This window comes from Dipodomys merriami, unplaced genomic scaffold, assembly GCF_024711535.1.
Source record: "Dipodomys merriami isolate MVZ:Mamm:240054 unplaced genomic scaffold, mDipMer1.0.p SCAF_148, whole genome shotgun sequence".
Classification (NCBI taxonomy): domain Eukaryota; kingdom Metazoa; phylum Chordata; class Mammalia; order Rodentia; family Heteromyidae; genus Dipodomys; species Dipodomys merriami.
This window is the reverse complement of record NW_027202804.1, coordinates 2,986,398-3,005,125: the sequence shown is the minus strand read 5'-3', so window position 1 is coordinate 3,005,125 and position 18,728 is coordinate 2,986,398. Positions and strand designations below refer to the sequence as shown.

General features: G+C 39.6%; 1 protein-coding gene and 1 pseudogene across 2 annotated transcripts in view; both read right to left on the bottom strand.

The window, feature by feature from the left end:
* The window catches only part of LOC138826703 (craniofacial development protein 1), a 91,065-nt gene that overhangs the window by 56,382 nt on the left and 15,955 nt on the right, over window positions 1–18,728 (bottom strand). For both annotated transcript variants that reach the window (XM_070021952.1, XM_070021951.1), the window contains exon 5: window positions 18,522–18,641. In XM_070021952.1, coding sequence (XP_069878053.1) covers window positions 18,522–18,641 — 120 coding nt within the window. The remainder of the gene's footprint in view (window positions 1–18,521; window positions 18,642–18,728) is intronic.
* On the bottom strand, window positions 13,280–13,380 carry LOC138826710 (U6 spliceosomal RNA; annotated as a pseudogene).

Sequence of the window (18,728 nt, the reverse complement as noted above, 5' to 3'; positions counted from 1 at the left end):
AGGAACAGAGAATGTAAGTAAAGCAGAACCAGAAAGTGCCCTGAAGGCTTGAGCTTGAGATGTACATTCATGGTATAGTGCTTGTCAGCATGTGAAAGACCCTGGGTTCAATCCTTAGGACTAAGGGAGCGGGGAGGGGGGAGAAGGGGAGGAGAGTGGGCAACGTGGCTCATTATCTGTATTCCTAGTTACTTAGGACTAAGAGCTGGAATACTGAAGGTAGAAAAGTCCATGAAACTCTGTCTCCAAATCATCAAAAAGCCAAGCTGAAGGTGAGGCTCAAGTGGTAGATTACCAGCCAAGCAAGTATGAGGCCTTGAGTTCCAGCCCTAGTATCATGAAGAGAAAACAAAGAAAAGAAATAAGGAAGTGGTAAGAGAAGTTTCTGGGGTGAAAGTACCAAACTATATTTTATTTTGGATGATGACTACATGGATGCAGACAACTACCAATTCAATGAATTGATCAGTTAAGGTTCCTTTGATATCTAACTTACTTCTAGCATGAAATTCAAATGCTATGGAAACCAAAGAGCAATTCTCAACACATGTTGTTTGACAAATAAGGAACAGATTTACAGAAGACAACAGAAAATAATAAAGCCTGGAGTATGGAGAATCAGCATTAAATTGTTCTCTATCAACCGGGCCCTGGTGGCTCATGAGTGTAATCCTAGCTACTCAGGAGGCTGAGATCTGAGGATTGCAGTTCAAAGCTAGCCTGGGCAGGAAAGTCCATGAGATTCTCATCTCCAATTAACCACCAGAAATCCGGAAGTGGCACTGTGGCTCAAGTGGTAGAAAGCTAACCTTGAGCTGAAGAACTCAGGGACAGTGCCCAAGCCTAGAGTTCAAGCCCCATGACCAAAAAAAAAAAAAGTTCTCTATCATTTTTCTATCTACCAGTACATTCACATGAATCCACACAAAACTCTTCAATCTATGCTACAATTTGTCACTTATAAATGAGACTGAGGAATACTAATCTTGAAATCTTGCTTTATTTATAGCTCATCCCTTTCTTGAATATTCCCAAAGAATGTTCATATAACAAGGTTACTGGCTGAGTAACCGGAAGAGGAAAGAAATATGTGGCAAGAAACGAAGTTAAATATGAGAAGAAAATATGATAAAGATTTCTCTTCTTCAAGAACAATCTAGTCATTAGTTCCAATGGGGGAAAGACCTGAGGCTACTAAATAGGTCCATACTGAATTTCAAGGAAACCTTCAAAAAAAGTCAACAGTTTATGCTATCACCTCTCCAAGTAGGAAGCCAGCAAAAATTCCCCAAAGCAATCAACAGGTATTCTCCCTAAATCACCTTTGGAGTAAACAGAGTCTCATATCCAGTGGCAGAATGTTCACCTGGCATCCCTGTACATTTACTCATGGACTCCACCCAGCAATTTGCTAGGAGCCAAGTCACAACGTGAATCCTTTAATAATGGCATACATTCCATATCAAAATACTATATATACATATTACTCCCGAGCTAAGTCATAAGCATAATCTGATTTGTGGAACTGAAGTGGTTTTATGGAACACTACTTTGAAAAACCTATGCTAAATGGGAGAAAACAAGTGAAGGGCTCTTTTTGTTATCTATAAAGAACCCAAAGTTTAGCTCAGGAAAGGCTGAGGGAATGCCAAGTGCTTCCTTACTAGGAAACAAGGCTTGCAGGCACCCAGCTAGGCTTTTGCATACTCTGACTAGGACATGTGTTGTGAAACATGTTACTGTAGAAGCAGCACTTTTACAAAAGGACACACCAACCTGAAACGAAGGAAACAGCATCAGTTGCAAAACAGGTTTTGCAGAATGCGTAAGGAACTTTCCACGTGTCTCTGCTTGAGTTATGACATGATTAAACTGAAATAAAATGTCATTCCAATAATTTAATAGGCATTACAGTCTGTCTCTGGATTTAGTTACTTGCTGAACATATAAACTATAGAACTCAAGATACCTTGATGTTAAAACTAAGACTGACAGAAAGGGTAAGATTTAAATCTCCATAGATCAAACTTATATTTTAAAAGTGATGTGAATGGAGCTAGGGATGAAACCCAAGGTATAGCATACACTCAGCACTGCTACTGACCTACATTCTGAGCCAACCCATTACTTTTACAATATAATTAATAAAAACCTTTTCGTAGGAGTGGGGGGACACAAATGCAGGGAAGAAGGGTGAACACATACATTCATTACATTCAATGTACATTATATTAAAATTGAACTATGTAACTTTAGGGTGGGGATGGGATAGGAAAAGATGAGGGAGAACATGGAAGGGGTGACTTTGATCAAGACGCACCATAGTCATAATTTGATTTGTGGAATTCAAGTCCCTTAAACAACTACTTTAGAAAAGAAACTATTCAATCCTCTCAAATACTTACAAATTTTTGCCACAAGAGGCAGGACAAACAAAAAAGGTAAGATCTTTGTCCTCAATTTCACAAAGAGGTAGAAACCAACAGATAAAGCAAAACTTTAGAGTATAACATGGTAATTATCATGATAAACACTACTAAACGCAGATGCAAAGGGACATTAAGATTTTAGTTGTAATACTGACACTGACTAGTTTAGACAGAAAAGGAATTTACTTAACATATATTAGGGAAAAAAAAGACACTGGACTATACAAGAGTCATTGGAACATCCAAGGCAAACCACATCCTGGACCATAAAACTAAGGCAACCAATTTAAGAGACCTGATGACATCAAGCTTGTGTTTCTCCAATAATAAGGAAAACAAACCCAAGAGCAACAACAACAAACAGACAACAGAAAAACCTCTGAACACTTGGAAATAAAATATTTTAAATAATTCATGAGTTAACGACAAGGTCTCAAGGGAAATTAAAAAAGATACTGAATAGGAAGTGGCGCTGTAGCTCAAGTGGTAGAGCGCTCGCTTTGAGCTGAAGAACTGAGGGACAGTGCCCAGGCCCAGAGTTCAAGCCCCACGACCGACAAAAAAAAAAAGATACTGAATAGAAAGAACACATACCAAAAGTGGTGGGAAAACAGCTGAGACAGCACAGGAGGAAAAATTATAGTATTAAATAAATACTCTGTGTGTGTGTGTGTGTGTGTGTGTGTGTGTGTATGTAGTATTAAATACTCTGTGTGTGTTTGTGTGTGTGTATATGTGTGTAAGTCTCCAATGAAAAAGATCTAGAAAAAGAGTAACAGGTCAAGCATCCCTTATCCAAAATGCTTGGGACAAGAAATGTTCCAGATTTCAGACTTTAAAAAGTAAGGAAATAATAATGAGAACACCATGAAAATTAAAACTGATCTGGGTGCTGGTGGCTCATGCCTGTAATCCTAGCTACTCAGGAGGCTGAGATCTGAGGATCACGGTTCAAAACCATCCCGGGCAGTAAAGTCCATGAGACTCTTTTCTTTTTTTTTTTTGGTGGGTCATGGGGCCTGAACTCTGGGCTTGGGCACTGTCCCTGCGCTCTTCAGTTCAAGGAGAGTGTTCTACCACTTGAGCCACAGTGCCACTTCTGCTTTTCTAATGGTTTATTGGAGATAAGAGTCTCACAGACCGGGCTGGGAAGGTAGCTCAGCGGTAGAGTGCATGCCTTGCAAGCATGAGGCCCTGGGTTCAATTCCTCAGCACCACATAAACAGAAAAAGCCAGAAGTGGTGCTGTGGCTCAAGTGGTAGAGCGCTAGCCTTGAGCTGAAGAGCTGAGGGACAGCGCCTAGATCGAGTTCAGAGCCCATGACTGGCCAAAAAAAAAAGAAAAAAAGAGTCTCATAGACTTTCCTGCCCTGGCTGGCTTTGAACCGTGATTCTCAGATCTCAGCCTCCTGAGTAGCTAGGATTAGGATTACAGGCATGAGCCATCAGTGCCCAGCTCATGAGGCTCTTATCTCCAATAAACCACCAGAAAAACAGGAAGTAGCACTGTGGCTCAAGTGGTAGAGCACTTGCCTTGAGCTGAAGAACAGCACCCAGGCCCAGAGTTCAAGCCCCATGACCAACCAAAAAAAAAAACAAAAAAAGGGGGGGGAGCTGGGAAGTGGGAAGTTGGCTCAGTGGTAGAGTGCTTGCCTTGCATGCCTGAGGCCCTGGGTTCGATTCCTCAGAACCACATAAGCAAAAAGAAAAAAGCCGGAAGTGGTGCTGTGGCTCAAGTGGTAGAGTGCTAGCCTTGAGCTGAAGAGCTGAGGGACAGTGACCAGGCCCAGAGTTCAGGCTCCACGACCGGACCCAAAAAAAAAAAAAAAAAAAGAAAATTAAAAACAGAAAAGACAACAGAGTAAAAACAAGTGAAACAAGGAGTTCTCTGAAAAGATCAATAAAATTGACAAGCCGCTAGCTATAACAAAAAGAAAGGACATACCTTATTAGATCAGAAATAAAATGGGCTATCACTTATAGATACCAAAAGGACATTTAACACCTGAACCTAATGGTGCATACCTATCACCCCAGCTACTATAGAGGAAAGGAATGCACTTTGAGGATAGCCTGGGCAAAAAGTTAGAGTAAGGCCCCATCTCCAAGCACAAGCAGCATGTGCCAGCAATCCCAGCTACATGGGAGGGATGGGCAAGGTGATAGGATCTGAAGGCAAAATCTGAGACTGTATATAAAAAACAAAAGCCCAAAAACAAAAATAACCCACAAAAACTTGGGAGACTGGGGGCACAGCTCAAGTGGTAGAGCACTTGCCTATCAAGTGTCAGGCTCTTTGAGTTCAAACCTCACAACCACCAAAAAACAAAACAAAACAAAAAACATGCAAAAACTGAAAACAAAAAAAAAAATGGATATTAAGAGAGTAACAAACACAAATTGCATAATTAAGACAAAATCCTTAAGTTACCACATACCCAAACAGGAAACAGATATTTTGAAGAGCCTTGTAACTATGAAAGAAACAAAATTTGTTAATCAATAACTGCTCAAAGGGAAATTTCTAGACTTATAGATGCCAGAAACAGAGAAGGGGAGATGGACAGGAGTGCTGTCTTCACTGCATCAATGTCAATATTCTGGCTGCTCTACAATGCAGCATGAGGAAATGGGGTCAAAAGTACAAACAAAGGATCCTCTGTACTGGTTTTATGACTCTTTGTGAGACTATACTCTCCAAAATGAAAGTTTAACTTGAGTGGATAGGTGAGGCAGGAATGGTTGAGAAGAATGATAGAAGGGGTAAAGCTAATCAAGATGCATTGCATTCATAAACTGACATGCTGAACTGAACCCCCTTTGTTCGACTACTTTTTTTAATGAGTGTATGTTGGGGCTTGAACTCAGGGCCTAGTGCTTTCATTTGGCTTTTTTTCTCAAGGCTGGCACTCCACTATTCTTCCACTTCCAACTTTTGCTGAATCATTGGAGATAAAGTCTCTTGGACTTTTTTACTCAGGCTGGCTTCACAATGAGGTCCTTAGATCTTTCTCCTGAGTAGTTAGGATTACAGGCATGAGCCACCAGTGCCCAGTAAATTATTTCCTTTAACTCACTTTAAATTCATCAAATGTATGGAACAGCTTCATGCTAATTGCTGAGAAGTATGAAAAAAAGCAAGAATATCCTTAAAAGAGCAAGAATGATATTTAAGACAATCTAAACATTTTCCAGATAAACTAGACACACTAGACAAAATATATTTTAAAAATTTTAAGTATACAGCTAGTATCCTAAGAAAGCAAGGAAAACCACTGGGGAGGAGGCTTGAAGAAGGAACTGAAAACCACAATAATGACATGAGCTAATAAGAGTGGCTAGAGGGTGAGGGAAGAGAATTTCAATAACTTCCGGCCTTGGTTTTGCAAGATGTGTGAAAATACAACTGAGCATATATATAAGATAGAGAAACAGACTTAGCTCCTGACTTAAGTGGAAATTCTACACATCCCTAATATTCTTCTAACAGCCCGGAACACAAATAAAAACTTTCCAAGTTTTTCTTGGGGGAAGTGGGAGGCAGGGAAAAGTCACTTTTGAGAATTGAACTCCGAGCCTATACTCACATGGGCTTTTCAGGTTCAAAATAATAATTCCAATTCCATTACTGAGTGAAACTCTAAACCAAGAAATTAACATAAAAATTAACCCAATTCAGACTTCAAGGTATCTGGAAGAAGCAAATTTATATCCAATTTTGAAAAGTACAACTTAACTCTTAGCCATATAGGACAGCCACCTTAAGAGCAAACAAATAAGAGTAACTTTGGACCACAAGAATTTCTGATAAAGGATTATCAGGTAAAAATAAAATTCTATTGATATATATCTATATATTTATTCATTTATTATGCCAGTATTGAGTCATAAACTCAGGGCCCCAAGCTCTTGACCAGCTTTTTTACTCATGGTTGGTCCAACACTTTGAATCAGTCTAGCATTTTGCTGGTTAATTGGAAATGGAGTCTCTGAGATTTTTTTGCCCAGGATAGATTCAAACCAAGATCCTCAGACCTCAGCCTCCTGAGTAGTTAGGATTATAGGTATTAGCCACTGGTACACAGCTGAAATAAACTTAATGTGACAATTAGGAAACTCTGGTGGAGTGGGTAGTGTACAAGTCCGATTCTAGTGCTTGAGACACAGAGGTAGGAAATTTGCGAGTCTGAGGCCAGCTTGGTCTATACAATTCAGATCCTTCCTTGTGGGAATGAAAGGAAGGAGAAAGGGGAGGGGAGGGAAAAGAAAAGGGAAGGAGAGGTGAAATAAGAGAGGTCAAAATTATAATAGTAAGAGTCTAGGGGAGGAGGACTGACAGACTGGAAAACAGAGCATATAGGGAATTCTAAAATGAAAAAAATCACTGAAACTAAACATAACATACTGGGTAAAACAGATTACATAAGCTGAAGGAAAAGCAAAGAACCTGAACATAGGAAATAACCAAGGGCAACTCAAGAGACATAATGAAGTGGGAATTATCAAAGAGAAATCAAATGGTGAACAAAGTGAGAAGCTGACAGGAGCCTCGGAAGGTAACAGAATACTAGTAATATTCAAAGAGATAATGTCTGAAAAATTTCCACATCTACTAAGTCACAAATTCCCAGATTTAAGGAAAATTATATCTACACCAAAGCTCCAAGACTGTAAGTCAAAGGGAGTCATTTTTTACTCTCTGTCAAATGGAGTAACTCAGAAAAACATGAGATTAGTGAGAGATAAAGGAGAGAGTTACTCAACAGATCAGGCTAAAGAATCTGAGTAGTAAGAGGGGCGCCGGTGGCTCATGCCTGTAATCCTAGCTACTCTGGAGGCTGAGATTTGAGGATCGTGGTTCAAAGCCAGCCTGGGCAGGAAAGTCCGTGAAGTGGTGCTGTGGCTCAAGTCGTAGAGCACTAGCCTTGATTGAGCTCAAGAGCTGAGGAACAGGGCCCAGGCTCAGAGTTCAAGCCCCACAACCAACAACAAAAAAAAAGGAATTATGTTCCCTTTTCTACTGTCAACTAATTTCTTCAGGGATCAATAAAGTGTAAAGAAAATAAAAGCTGAAGCCAGGCGCTGGTGGCTCACGCCTGTAATCCTAGCTACTCAGGAGGCTGAGATCTGAGGATCACGGTTCAAAGCCAGCCCGGGCATGAGAGACCGTGAGACTCCTATCTCCAATAAACCACCAGAAAACAGAAAACCGGAAGTGGCTCTGTAGCTCAAGTGGTAGAGCGCTTGCCTTGAGCTGAAGAGCTGAGAGGCAGCGCTCAGGCCCAGAGTTCAAGCCCCAAGACCAACAAAAAAGAAAAAAAAAAGCCTTTGTCAAAGATTTTCCCTACTCAAGCAGCACTGACCCTTTGCGTTTTGTGTTTTGTTATGATGTTAGCAAAAGTTGTACTTCAAAGGATTCTTTAAAATTCTTTAAAAATTTTCCAATTTAGTAAAGATAGACACTTCATAAGCCAAGCCTTCACACAGCTTAACTTCTGCCTGACTGAGGCCTTTATAATAATATACAACACAGCTGACCCAAGTCAGCCCAAGAGAAAAGTAGACTTCATCTACCATAGGACTGGGAAATTGAAGTCCAGACTGGTCCAACATGGGTTAAATCAGGAAGACTTTCTGAAACTGTATAAAACAACCCCAGATTTAGTTAGCCCATAGTACAACACATAAACTTGGACAGGAAGCAAGATAGGGTGCTAAACAAAACTTTTCTCAAATCTTTACTTTGAAGCTAGTTACACTAGTCAAGGAACCAAGATCAAGGAGGACTTGTACATACTATTTCTTAGATCTTTCTTGTTCTCACTTCTGACCTAAACAAGTCATGTCAAGCATAATCTTAACCGAGAAGAAAACTCTTCTGTTTCCACCTTTATAAACACACTGTTGCACAAGCTGCTAGAACTGAAGTCTCAGTTTAAAGCAAAAAGCAATACAAAGCATGGGATTTTCTGTTTGTCCTCAAATTAGCAACTATGAAATCATACCATGTTCAAATTCAAGGAAAGGCTAAAAATCAAAAGACTGAGTTTATGATCTTGTGGAAGGCAGCTATACTCTATTACCACTATTCTACTGCTTCAACTTCTCTGTCATGAACACCTAGAGTTACTAAACCTAAAGACAAATACTTGCTTAGAATCTGCCATTTTCAATAAGATGGAAATATTAGTCTTAAGTTAAAAAGCCTTAAAAAGTCTTAAATTATTTTAATTTTGAATTATATAATAGTTTCATTTAAATAAGGTTTTGGTAAGAACCAGGGCTAAGTAAGTAATTGGATTTAGTAAGGATTTTCAATCCCTGACCAAAATAATTAGAACACAACTATCCAATCTCTCCCATAAGAAACATTTGCCAACACAAATAAAAATGTTTGTCTAATAGAAATCTTGCTGCATAATTGTAACCATCCACGAAATGGTACAAATGATTCTTTTTATCAAACTCTGAATGGAACATAAGCATCACTGATTATGTTTTCAAATGAATAATGTCTTTACAGACATTAAAAGATTTGAGAAAAGTAATTTCTAATACAAGGACACATAGCATTTTCTTTTTTTTTTAATTGTAAAGATACTATACAGAGGGTTACAGTTACATGAGTGAGGTAATGAGTACACTTCCTCTTGAACATTGTTACCCCCTCCATTGTTTTCCCCCTACAATCCCCTCCCTCCCTACCTTCCCCGAGTTTTTTTTATTGTGATTAAGTGATTACATAATTTCCGGAATTTCACAGTATTGTGGAATAATGATGCTCATTTAAAGTCACAAGTTCATTCTAACTTTCCTGGAGCAAATTGTCTATCACAGTCTGTTAACATATAACGGTGTTCACATGTTATACACCATACATACATGTGATCAGCAGCATGGGGTTATTTAGTGGTTCGACCAGACGAGTTGGGGAGTTCTTTGTTTCTTAAGTTCTGTTAGTTTGACACACAGCATTTTCAATAACGTAAGTTCCTAACATGATTTACAATTGCTCTAAATGTTTGTAAAACATTCTTACTTTTTACTGAAAACTCATACTTTGGGGGGAAAGAGGGATAGTACTGTAGCTTGACGTAGGGCCTCATGCTCTGGTAGGCTAGTGCTCTATACCTTCAGCCCTGCTTTTTGCTGGTTATTTTGGAGAGAGGAGTCTAGCAAACATTTCTATCATGGCTGCCCTTGAACCACCATCCTCCAAATCTCAGCCTCCTGACTAGTTAGGATTATAGGAATGATGAGCAACTGACAACAGGCCTCAACTAAACTCTTAAAACAGTTAAGAATTAACTTTGATCATCTGATATAGAAGATTATAATACCCACATCTTAATTTATGTATTTGGCAAACAAATGTACAAAAAAGTGCCATTAGTTTAATTATAAGGGAAAAACTATTCTTGGTAAAGTTTTTGTTTTTAATGGAGTTTTGAAGTAAGAGCCTCCTGCTTGCTAGACAGGCACCCTACCTCTTGTACCATGACTCCAGGCCCTTTGCATTGTTTTCTTCATTGGTCTTGATTTATGCTTAGAATGTCACAAGCTACAATCCTACTTACGCTTCACTTCATTGCTGGGATGACAGGACCTCACCACTACACCCAGCCACTGTGTTTCTCTGGTAGCCAAGGCATATACCATGATTCCGACCTCAGGCTCTCACATGGCTAAGATTATAGGATGGAGACACAGCTTGGCTTGATAAAGGTTTTCAAGAAAGGGAAGATTTTTATCTCCAAGCTGTATATTAGGATGATCCAGTTGTCAAAATATTATGGAGAAATCCTCGGAAGAATACTGGTAATAATAAACAGAGGCTGGGAAGGTGGTTCAGTGGTCGAGTGCTTGCCTTGCATGCATGAGGCCCTGGGTTTGATTCCTCAACACCACATAAGCAGAAAAAGCTAGGAGTGGCACTATGGTTCAAGTGGTAGAGTGCTAGCCTTGAGCTGAAGAGCTGAGGGATAGTGCCCAGGTCCAGAGTTCAGGCCCCATGACGAACCAAAAAAAAAAAAAAAAAAAAAAAAAAACCAAAACAACAACACAGAACTGGGCTCTATCAGTTAATACTGGTAAGATTTCAAGCTGGCCATATTTGGTGGTATCTGCTAGAATTTAAGATACACATACCTAATGACCCAGCAGTCCTACCTCCAGAAATCACAGCATGAAAATACAGAAATAAATGTTCAAGAATTATTATGGAATTACTTCTAACTGTAAAATTTAGAAAACTAAATTAGTAAGGAAAGGGTTACTCAAATTATGGAATCTTCACTAAATGGAATACCATAAAAGTATTTTTGTTTTAAAAAAGATGTTTATACTGAACCTATAAAGATACCTAAAACACACTTAAGACTTTCTAAGAATGTTAAGTTTCAGAACAATAAGTAGTTCATTTATTTTACCTACCACTTAGTAACAGTGAGTCCACTTATTTAACTTACCACATCCCACAAGCATATGGATAGAATATGTACAAAATTAATAACCTGTTAACAATTACCCTCTGGGATGAGGAACAAAGAATCAGGCAGACAAAAATGAACTTCCATTGCCTTTTTTCTAAAAAAAATTTCTAAAATAAATTATTTCTAACTTAAAATACTCCTCAGACACTCTTCAAAGGAGAAAAATTAAAGAAGAAAAACCATCTTTTACTTCCCAAACATGATAGGGTTGAAAACCAAACAAATTTTAATTTAAAAACATAGAAGCTGCATAGAATAAAGAAATCTCAAAGACTAATTAGGCAAAGAAAAAGTGCAATGCTTCTATACTGAGTCAAGGAATGCTTCAAGAAGTTCCTGAGACAATGCCCCCCCCATTATCTTTTTCAGAGGGGAATTATGCCCCCTAGTGCACATTAAAAGAAGATAAAGTCTACTGTCAACAAATTACTTTATCAAATTGGCCAGAGTATTTTACTTTTTGGGGGGGTCAGAGTGGGGGCTGAACTCTGGGCCTGGGCACTGTTCCTGAGCTCTTCAGCTCAAGGCTAGCACCCTACCAGTAAAGACACAATGCCACTTCCGGCTTTTCCTGCTTATGTCACACTGAGGAATCAACCCAGGGTCTCATGCATGCAAGGCAAACACTCTACCACTGAGCCACATTCCCAGCGCCTATTTTACATTCTTAAAGCATCTCCTTAAGTGAAGGTCTATATAGCCTTCCCAGTTCCCAAGTCTATTTCTACTATCATGCTGAATAGACTTTCTAGACTATCACCACTCAAATGCTTGCTTGTTATGCCCATGAAGTGCTAAAAGCACTTAACTATCTCACTGTTAACAAGAAAAGAAATATGGTACAATTGAGGTTTTAAGAGTACAGCAAAGAGGCTTTGCAATACAGGCAGATGCCTGGCTCTTAAAGATCATGATTTTTAAAAAGTTATTAGCACTGTAATTTAAGGGTAAGAACAAAGAAAAGAAGCTGCTGTATAAAATAAAAATATTACTCTTGGACTAATTCTTTTTTTTTTTTTTCCTGTCAGTCGTGAGGCTTGAACTCTGGGCCTGGGAGCTGTCCCTCAGCTTTTCAGCTCAAGACGAGCGCTCTACCACTTGAGCTACAGCACCATTTCGTCTTGGACTAATTCTAAGAACACTAAAATTATTTAACTCCAGACAATCTTGTAAAGTATTGGGACCGCTTTTCTAGGTTCATAGTATTTGCTGTAAGAATTCAATCCAAACTGACATGTTCATGCCCACCTGTCCTGGTGATTACAAATAAAAAATTTCTTGCTTTGAAAATATTTCTGTGTTTGGAATTTCATTTAGGTAAATCAGTAGGGACTTCATTTCCAGACCCAAATGACATTTAATGTCAATTTTCTACTCCCAAAGAAAACCCATTAATTTTTCTACTCACACTCTTCAATTATAAACTTGGACAGAACACTATCTCCAAGTCTAATGAAATCACCTTCAAGAAATTCAAAACATTCCAACTATTTATGGGAAAATATTTTTTGTTGTTGTTTAAAACATTACTAGGGATGGAACTCAGTGCCTCATGCTTTCTGTTGCTTAAGCCATGCTCCCAGCCCTTTATTGCTTTAGTTATTTTCCAGGTAGAGTTCTGAATTTTTCTGCCTGGGGCCAGCCTCAAACCACAATCCTCCTACTTCTGCTTGAGCAGAAGACTTCATCTTATTAAGATGAAGTCCTGCTATTTTTTGCTTCACAATCTTAGCCTCCTGAGTAGCTGACATTACAGACAGAGACACCATGCCCAGCCCTTTTGCTGAATCTTTAAAGCATTATTTTTCTAATTTAAGTTATAATTTTCTTAAGTTGTAAATGTTTGTGAATGAAGGGAAGCTCAGACATAATCTGAGGGACACCAGCTCCCTAAAAGGGTGTTTCAAAGGGGGCTGGGAAGGTTGCTCAGTGGTAGAGCGCTTGCCTTGCATGCATGAGGCCCTGGGTTCAATTCCTCAGCACCACATAAGCAAAAAGAAAAAAAAAAGCCGGAAGTGGCGCTGTGGCTCAAATGGTAGAGCACTAGCCTTCAGCTGAAGAGCTGAGGGACAGCGCCCAGGCCCAAAGTTCAAGCCCCACGACCGGACCCCCCCCCCAAAAAAAAGGGGTGTTTCAAAGGGGACACTGTTGCCAGTGAAGGAAATTATTCTGTGTATAAACTACTCTGTCATGAGAGACATTCAGCTTCCCTCAACCCCATCAAGTACCAGTAGCCTCTACTCATTGTGACCAAAAAAAAAAAAAATCTCACCACACATTTCTGAGCACCACTTACTGGCTGCACCCTGTCTGTTAAGTTCGAACAAACTGGCTTTTCACTTCTCCACCATATTCTCATAAAAATATGGAATGCTTCCGAATTTGTGTCATCTTTGTGAAGAGACCATGTTCATCTCTATATTGTTCCAACTTTAATTTATGTACTTCTAATGCAAGAACAAGTAATGAGCTTTCCCTCCCCCACTCTCCCCAGTCCTGGGGCTTGAAATCAGGACCTGTGCATTGTCCTTGGGCTTGTTTTTGCTTAAGGCTAGCACTCTACCACTGGAACCACAGTGCCACTTCTGATTTTTTGTTTATGAGGTACTGAGGAATTAAACCCAGGGCTTCATACATGCTAGGCAAGTACTCTACCACTAAGCCACATCTCCAGCCATCTAGAATTAATTTTGAGAGAAGGAAACTGCTTTTTTCTTTTCTTTTTTTTCTATGACAGTTTCCCGTCAGTTTTCATCCTTCTGCAGGAACTTATGTAGTGAGTGCTTCAGAGAAATGATGAAAGAAATCTAGGCATGCAGGTATCCTTCTTTAACTATGCCCTAAATATTGCCTTATGGCTAATTCTCCTATTTAAGAGCATGTCCATGGTAAAATATCATATGACTCAGAAATTCCTCTTATATTTATACCCAAGAACAATGAAAACACACAACCAAAGTCTGTATATAAATGTTCGCATAACTAAAAAGTGAAACCATTCTATGTCCGATAACTATAAAATGGATACATAAAACTTGGTAAAGTCACAACAACAAAGTATTAATCTCTTGTGCTTGGAAGGTGGCTCAGTGGTAGAGTGCTTGCCTGGCATGCATGAAGCCTTGGGTTCAATTCCTCAGTACCACAAAAACAGAAAAGGCTGGAAGCAGTGTTATGGCTCAAGTGGTAGAATGCTAGCCTTGAGCAAAAGCAGCTCAGGAACAGTGCTTAGGCCCTGAGTTCAAGACCCAGGACCAGCAGAAAACAAAACAAAACAAAACACCCAAACAACAACAAAAACCCCAAAGTATTAATCACTACACTGTACAAATAAAAAGGACACAAGAAAGATGAAGTATAGAGAAGTGCTATAGCATTCATGAAAATATACTAAGTCAAAGAAATCAGACATAAAAGAAAAAATATTGCATGCTTCCATTCATATGAAAATAACCAAATCTTGCAAAGGTAGACACAGAAGTAGATGAGTGGTTGTCTGGAAATGGGGGAGGAGTTGAAGATGGAGTATGATTGCTGACAAATTCAGGATTCTTTTGGGAAGTGATAGAAATTATTACAGTTTTGAGCACTATGAATGTATAACCTTCTGAATATTCCAAGAACCAACGAACTGAACTTAAGCTGGTAAATTATATGAAGTATAAGCTATGTCTCAATAAAGCTGTTTTTTGTGCCAGTGGTACATCCCTAGACTCCCAGCATTTGAGAGGCTAAGGGAGAAAAGATTGAGACTGTTTTAAAAAAATACAGATAGTATTAAAAAATTATACCCAATTATAATTATTAAATTGAAAAAGAAAATCACCAAAAATACCATAGGTCATGTTTGTCAGAATTTCTCCTTCCCTCATAGTTAAGTCTTTTGAAACTAACTGGACTGGCCATCCTCTAAACATCACAAAACTTCACTATCAGATCTGTTCATCAGGAACATTGGCTCATGCCAACTCTTCAGGCATCACATGAAAGGACTGAACCAGGAAATGAAGTCAAATTTTTTTTTTTGGGTCCGGTAGTGGGGCCTGAACTCTGGGCCTGGGCGCTGTCCCTCAGCTCTTCAGCTCAAGGCTAGCGCTCTACCACTTGAGCCACAGTGCCACTTCCAGCTTTTTTCTTTTTGTTTATGTGGTGCTGAGGAATCGAACCCAGGGCCTCATGCATGCAAGGCAAGTGCTCTACCACTGAGCCACCTTCCCAGCCCATGAAGTCAAATTTTTGAAGTAGCTCATCTTTTTTGTTTTTATGGATATAAATAATTGCTGTAATTTACAGGCTCTTTCATTTTAATGAAAACATATAAAATATCATTAGCTCCAGCTTTGAAATGTTCCCCACAATATGACAACAATCCTTTTAAAATACCCTTTAAAAAAAAAAATCAAAATGCTGAGGCAGTAGGAGCGTGAGTTTGAGACCAGCCTGGACTTAAAAACAAAACCAAAAGAAAAAATAAATAAATAAAATTACATGGGTCAGGGGTCTGACGGCTTCTGATCATCATAATAGATTCTGACCAAACCTTGGGAATATTTCCTCCCAATATCATGGCTACATCTGATTTTTATTATTTTATGTAAAATGCTTAATATTCTTTTATCAAGGCAGTAATATTGAAACACTAAAAAGCTAAAATGAGCAAAGTTCATGCTGAGTCATTAGGTTCCTGGGACTGGTCAAGTATACTGAACACAGGCAAACCATCGGGTCAGGCATTACTGTCTTCTTAGTCTTTAGTCTGGGACTTAATCTTTAGTATGGCATTGAGGAATTCTGTCTCTTCTAGCTTTGGGACAAACTTGCTTCAACAGATACCACACCCAAGAGGTAGGTTTGTTTTTGTTTTTTTTTTGTCAGTTGTGGGGCTTGAACTCTAGGCCTGGGTTCTGCCCCTCAGCTCTTAAGCTCAAGGCTAGCGCTCTACCACTTGAGCCACAGTGCCACTTCCTGCCTTTTCTGTTTATGTGGTGCTGAGGAATCGAACCCACGGCCTCATGCGAGGCAAGCAATCTACACTAAGCCAACTTCACAGCCCCCAAGAGGTTTTTTGAGATTCAACAGTTACACTTTTTTCTTTGCTTAACAGACCAAGAAGACAAGATAAAACTACAGGGGAAAATCCTGTCTTTCTAGCTTATGTTTTATTGCTTTAGGTTGTTTCTAGCCTTTAAGGAGGCAGCTAAGAACTAGGCCCTCCAAAAAACAAGCAAATGCCTACAGCTAGGATTATAAATTTTGATGAGACTAACAGAATAAGTAATAAATGTTGGGTTAAAAGTAGTAGCAAATGTGGGGTTGAAGTCTAGCCAGCCAGCCAGCTAGATGAAAGCTAGCTACAAGTGACTGTAGTGTGCTGGTGGTAAAGACAGAGGGTGCCGGGAAGAGATGGATCAAGAACTTGGAATGACGAGACCCTGGGAATTTAGAGACACTAAGATTTTTACTGCCAAATGTAGACAGAATACTTCTTGCAGTCTCATTCTGGCCTCTAATTAAAAGAGGGTTTTACTCCATTCCCAAAGCATAAACTTTGGCTTTTTATAGTCTAAGCAGTGTGCTATTTTAAACACATGGAGGAAATGCATTTTCTGTTACAAACATTTGCTCCTCTGAATCTGCTCATATTTGTTAGCTAACAACGTGAGACAGGATGTTTTACTATCCTGCTCTGGTTTTCCTGTATTGCTTAAATCTGTTTACAGAAAAGGAAAATAAGCAAATAACATGTTTTTTGCTACACAAGTTCTATAAACTGAAGCAGCTTCTCTCCTCCATCCCCCCCAAAAAAAGTGAAAGATATTTTGTTGCATTTTCTTTTGATCAAACAAGGTTATTCCCATAGATTTTTCCCTTGAAAAAATTCCCAGGCTGGGAATGTGGCTTAGTGGTAGAGTGCTTGCCTAACATGCAGGAAGCCCTGGGTTCGATCCCTCAGTACCATATAAAGAGAAAAAGCCAGAAGTGGTGTTGTGGTTCAAGTGATATAGAGTGCTAGCCTTGAGCAAAAGGAGCTCAGGGACAGTGCCCAGGCCCTGAGCTCAAGCCCCAGGACTGGCAAATAAATAATTAATTCCATAGCCAGCATATGGAGTCTGCAGCAGTTTCTAAAGTTTGTACTGGAAGAACAAGTCCACTCTGACACTCAGGGTAGCTGAATTTCTTCTGACCTGCTTCTTCCCAAGCATAATTCTAACAGTCAGACTAGCCCTGAAGGTCAGTCAACACATCAGAAATTTAAGTTCATGATACAGCATGGACTGTATCATAAATAAATGAATTCTCATTTTTATCTATAGTTCTGAAGACTGTGACTCAGGCTCTTGGCAGTTATTGACCATTACAGCTTTTAAAGAACTTGATTTGGGTCAGATTTCACTTTACCCCCTTATAAGGGAGTGAGCAGTAATTAATCTATTGAAAAAAATTTCCGAACATTCAACTGGAATAGCTCCCAGGAACAGCTTCTAATCAGCCTCTCCAGATTTCTTCTATGACCTTATCCCTATTGCTCTCTGCCTAGGGAGTTGCCCTGTATGCATACCTGAGAAAGATTCTTTTCTTAAAACTTCAGTCAGGCTTGTCTCAGTCTTATTCTTAATTAAGCCTTGCCACACACCCTTATCCTTGCTGGACCAGTATAGCCCAGTTTTGGCAGGAATCTTGCTAAGTCAGTTTAGAGATAATGCCAATGTTGATAATCTAATCCCCTAAGCCAGCCTTCAAGAGGAGTTTGAGGGGCTGGGAAGGTGGCTCAATGGTAGAGCACTTGCCTTGCATGCCTGAGGCCCTGGGTTCCATTCCTCAGCACCATATAAGCAAAAAGAAAAAAGCCAGAAGTGGTGCTGTGGCTCAAGTGGTAGAGCTGAAGAGTTGAGGGACAGCGCCCAGGCCCAGAGTTCAGGCCCCACGACCAGACCCAAAAAAAAAAAAAAAAAAGAAGAAGAAGAGTTTGAGTTCTGCCTGAGCAAGAGAGCAAAGCCAATCTCAAAGTCTGTAACTCCCATTTCCTGTAGGAAATGTTTTGTCTCTCTCCCCTTTTCTCCCCCAACCACTGCTTTACCAGTTTAAATAAAGAAAATAAATTTTAATAATTAATAAGCCAGCTGCCAGTGACTCACACCTGTAATCCTAGCTACTTAGGAGGCTGAGATCTGAGGATCATGGTTCAAAGCCAGCCTGGACAGGAAAAGTTGTGATATTCTTATTGCAAATAAACCACCAGAAAACTGGAAGCGGCACTGTGGCTCAAGTGGTAGAGCTCTAGCCTTGAGCTGAGGAGCTGAGGGACGGCACTCACGCCCAGTGTTCAAGCCCCATGATCAAAAAAAAAAAAAAAAAAGTAAGTAAACTGAGTCCTGGGACTTGAACTCAGGGCCTAGCCACTGTACCTGAGCTCCTTTTTTTTTTTTTTTTTTTTTGGTTGGTCGTAGGGATTGAACTCTGGGCCTGAGCTCTGTCCCTCAGCTCTTCAGCTCAAGACTAGCGCTAGAAAACAAGAGTACTGCAGTTTTTAAAGCAGGTCCTTTGGAAAACAGCTTTCCCAAGTGTTAAGTACACCTGGGTCTGAACCTTAAAATACTCACCCTGATCCAGCAGGGAGTGATGGCAGCGCTGAAGGAACATTAGCCTGTGGCTTTTCTTTCTCGTTCTGCTTCAAGAAGGATTTGGCTTCTTTAGATGTAGCATCCACTTCTTTAGTCACCCTGTTTCAAGGAAAGAAACATGAAATTTACAAGAGGAACAAGGAGAAGCAAAAATCTAGGAAAAGGGGGCTGGGAAGGCGGCTTAGT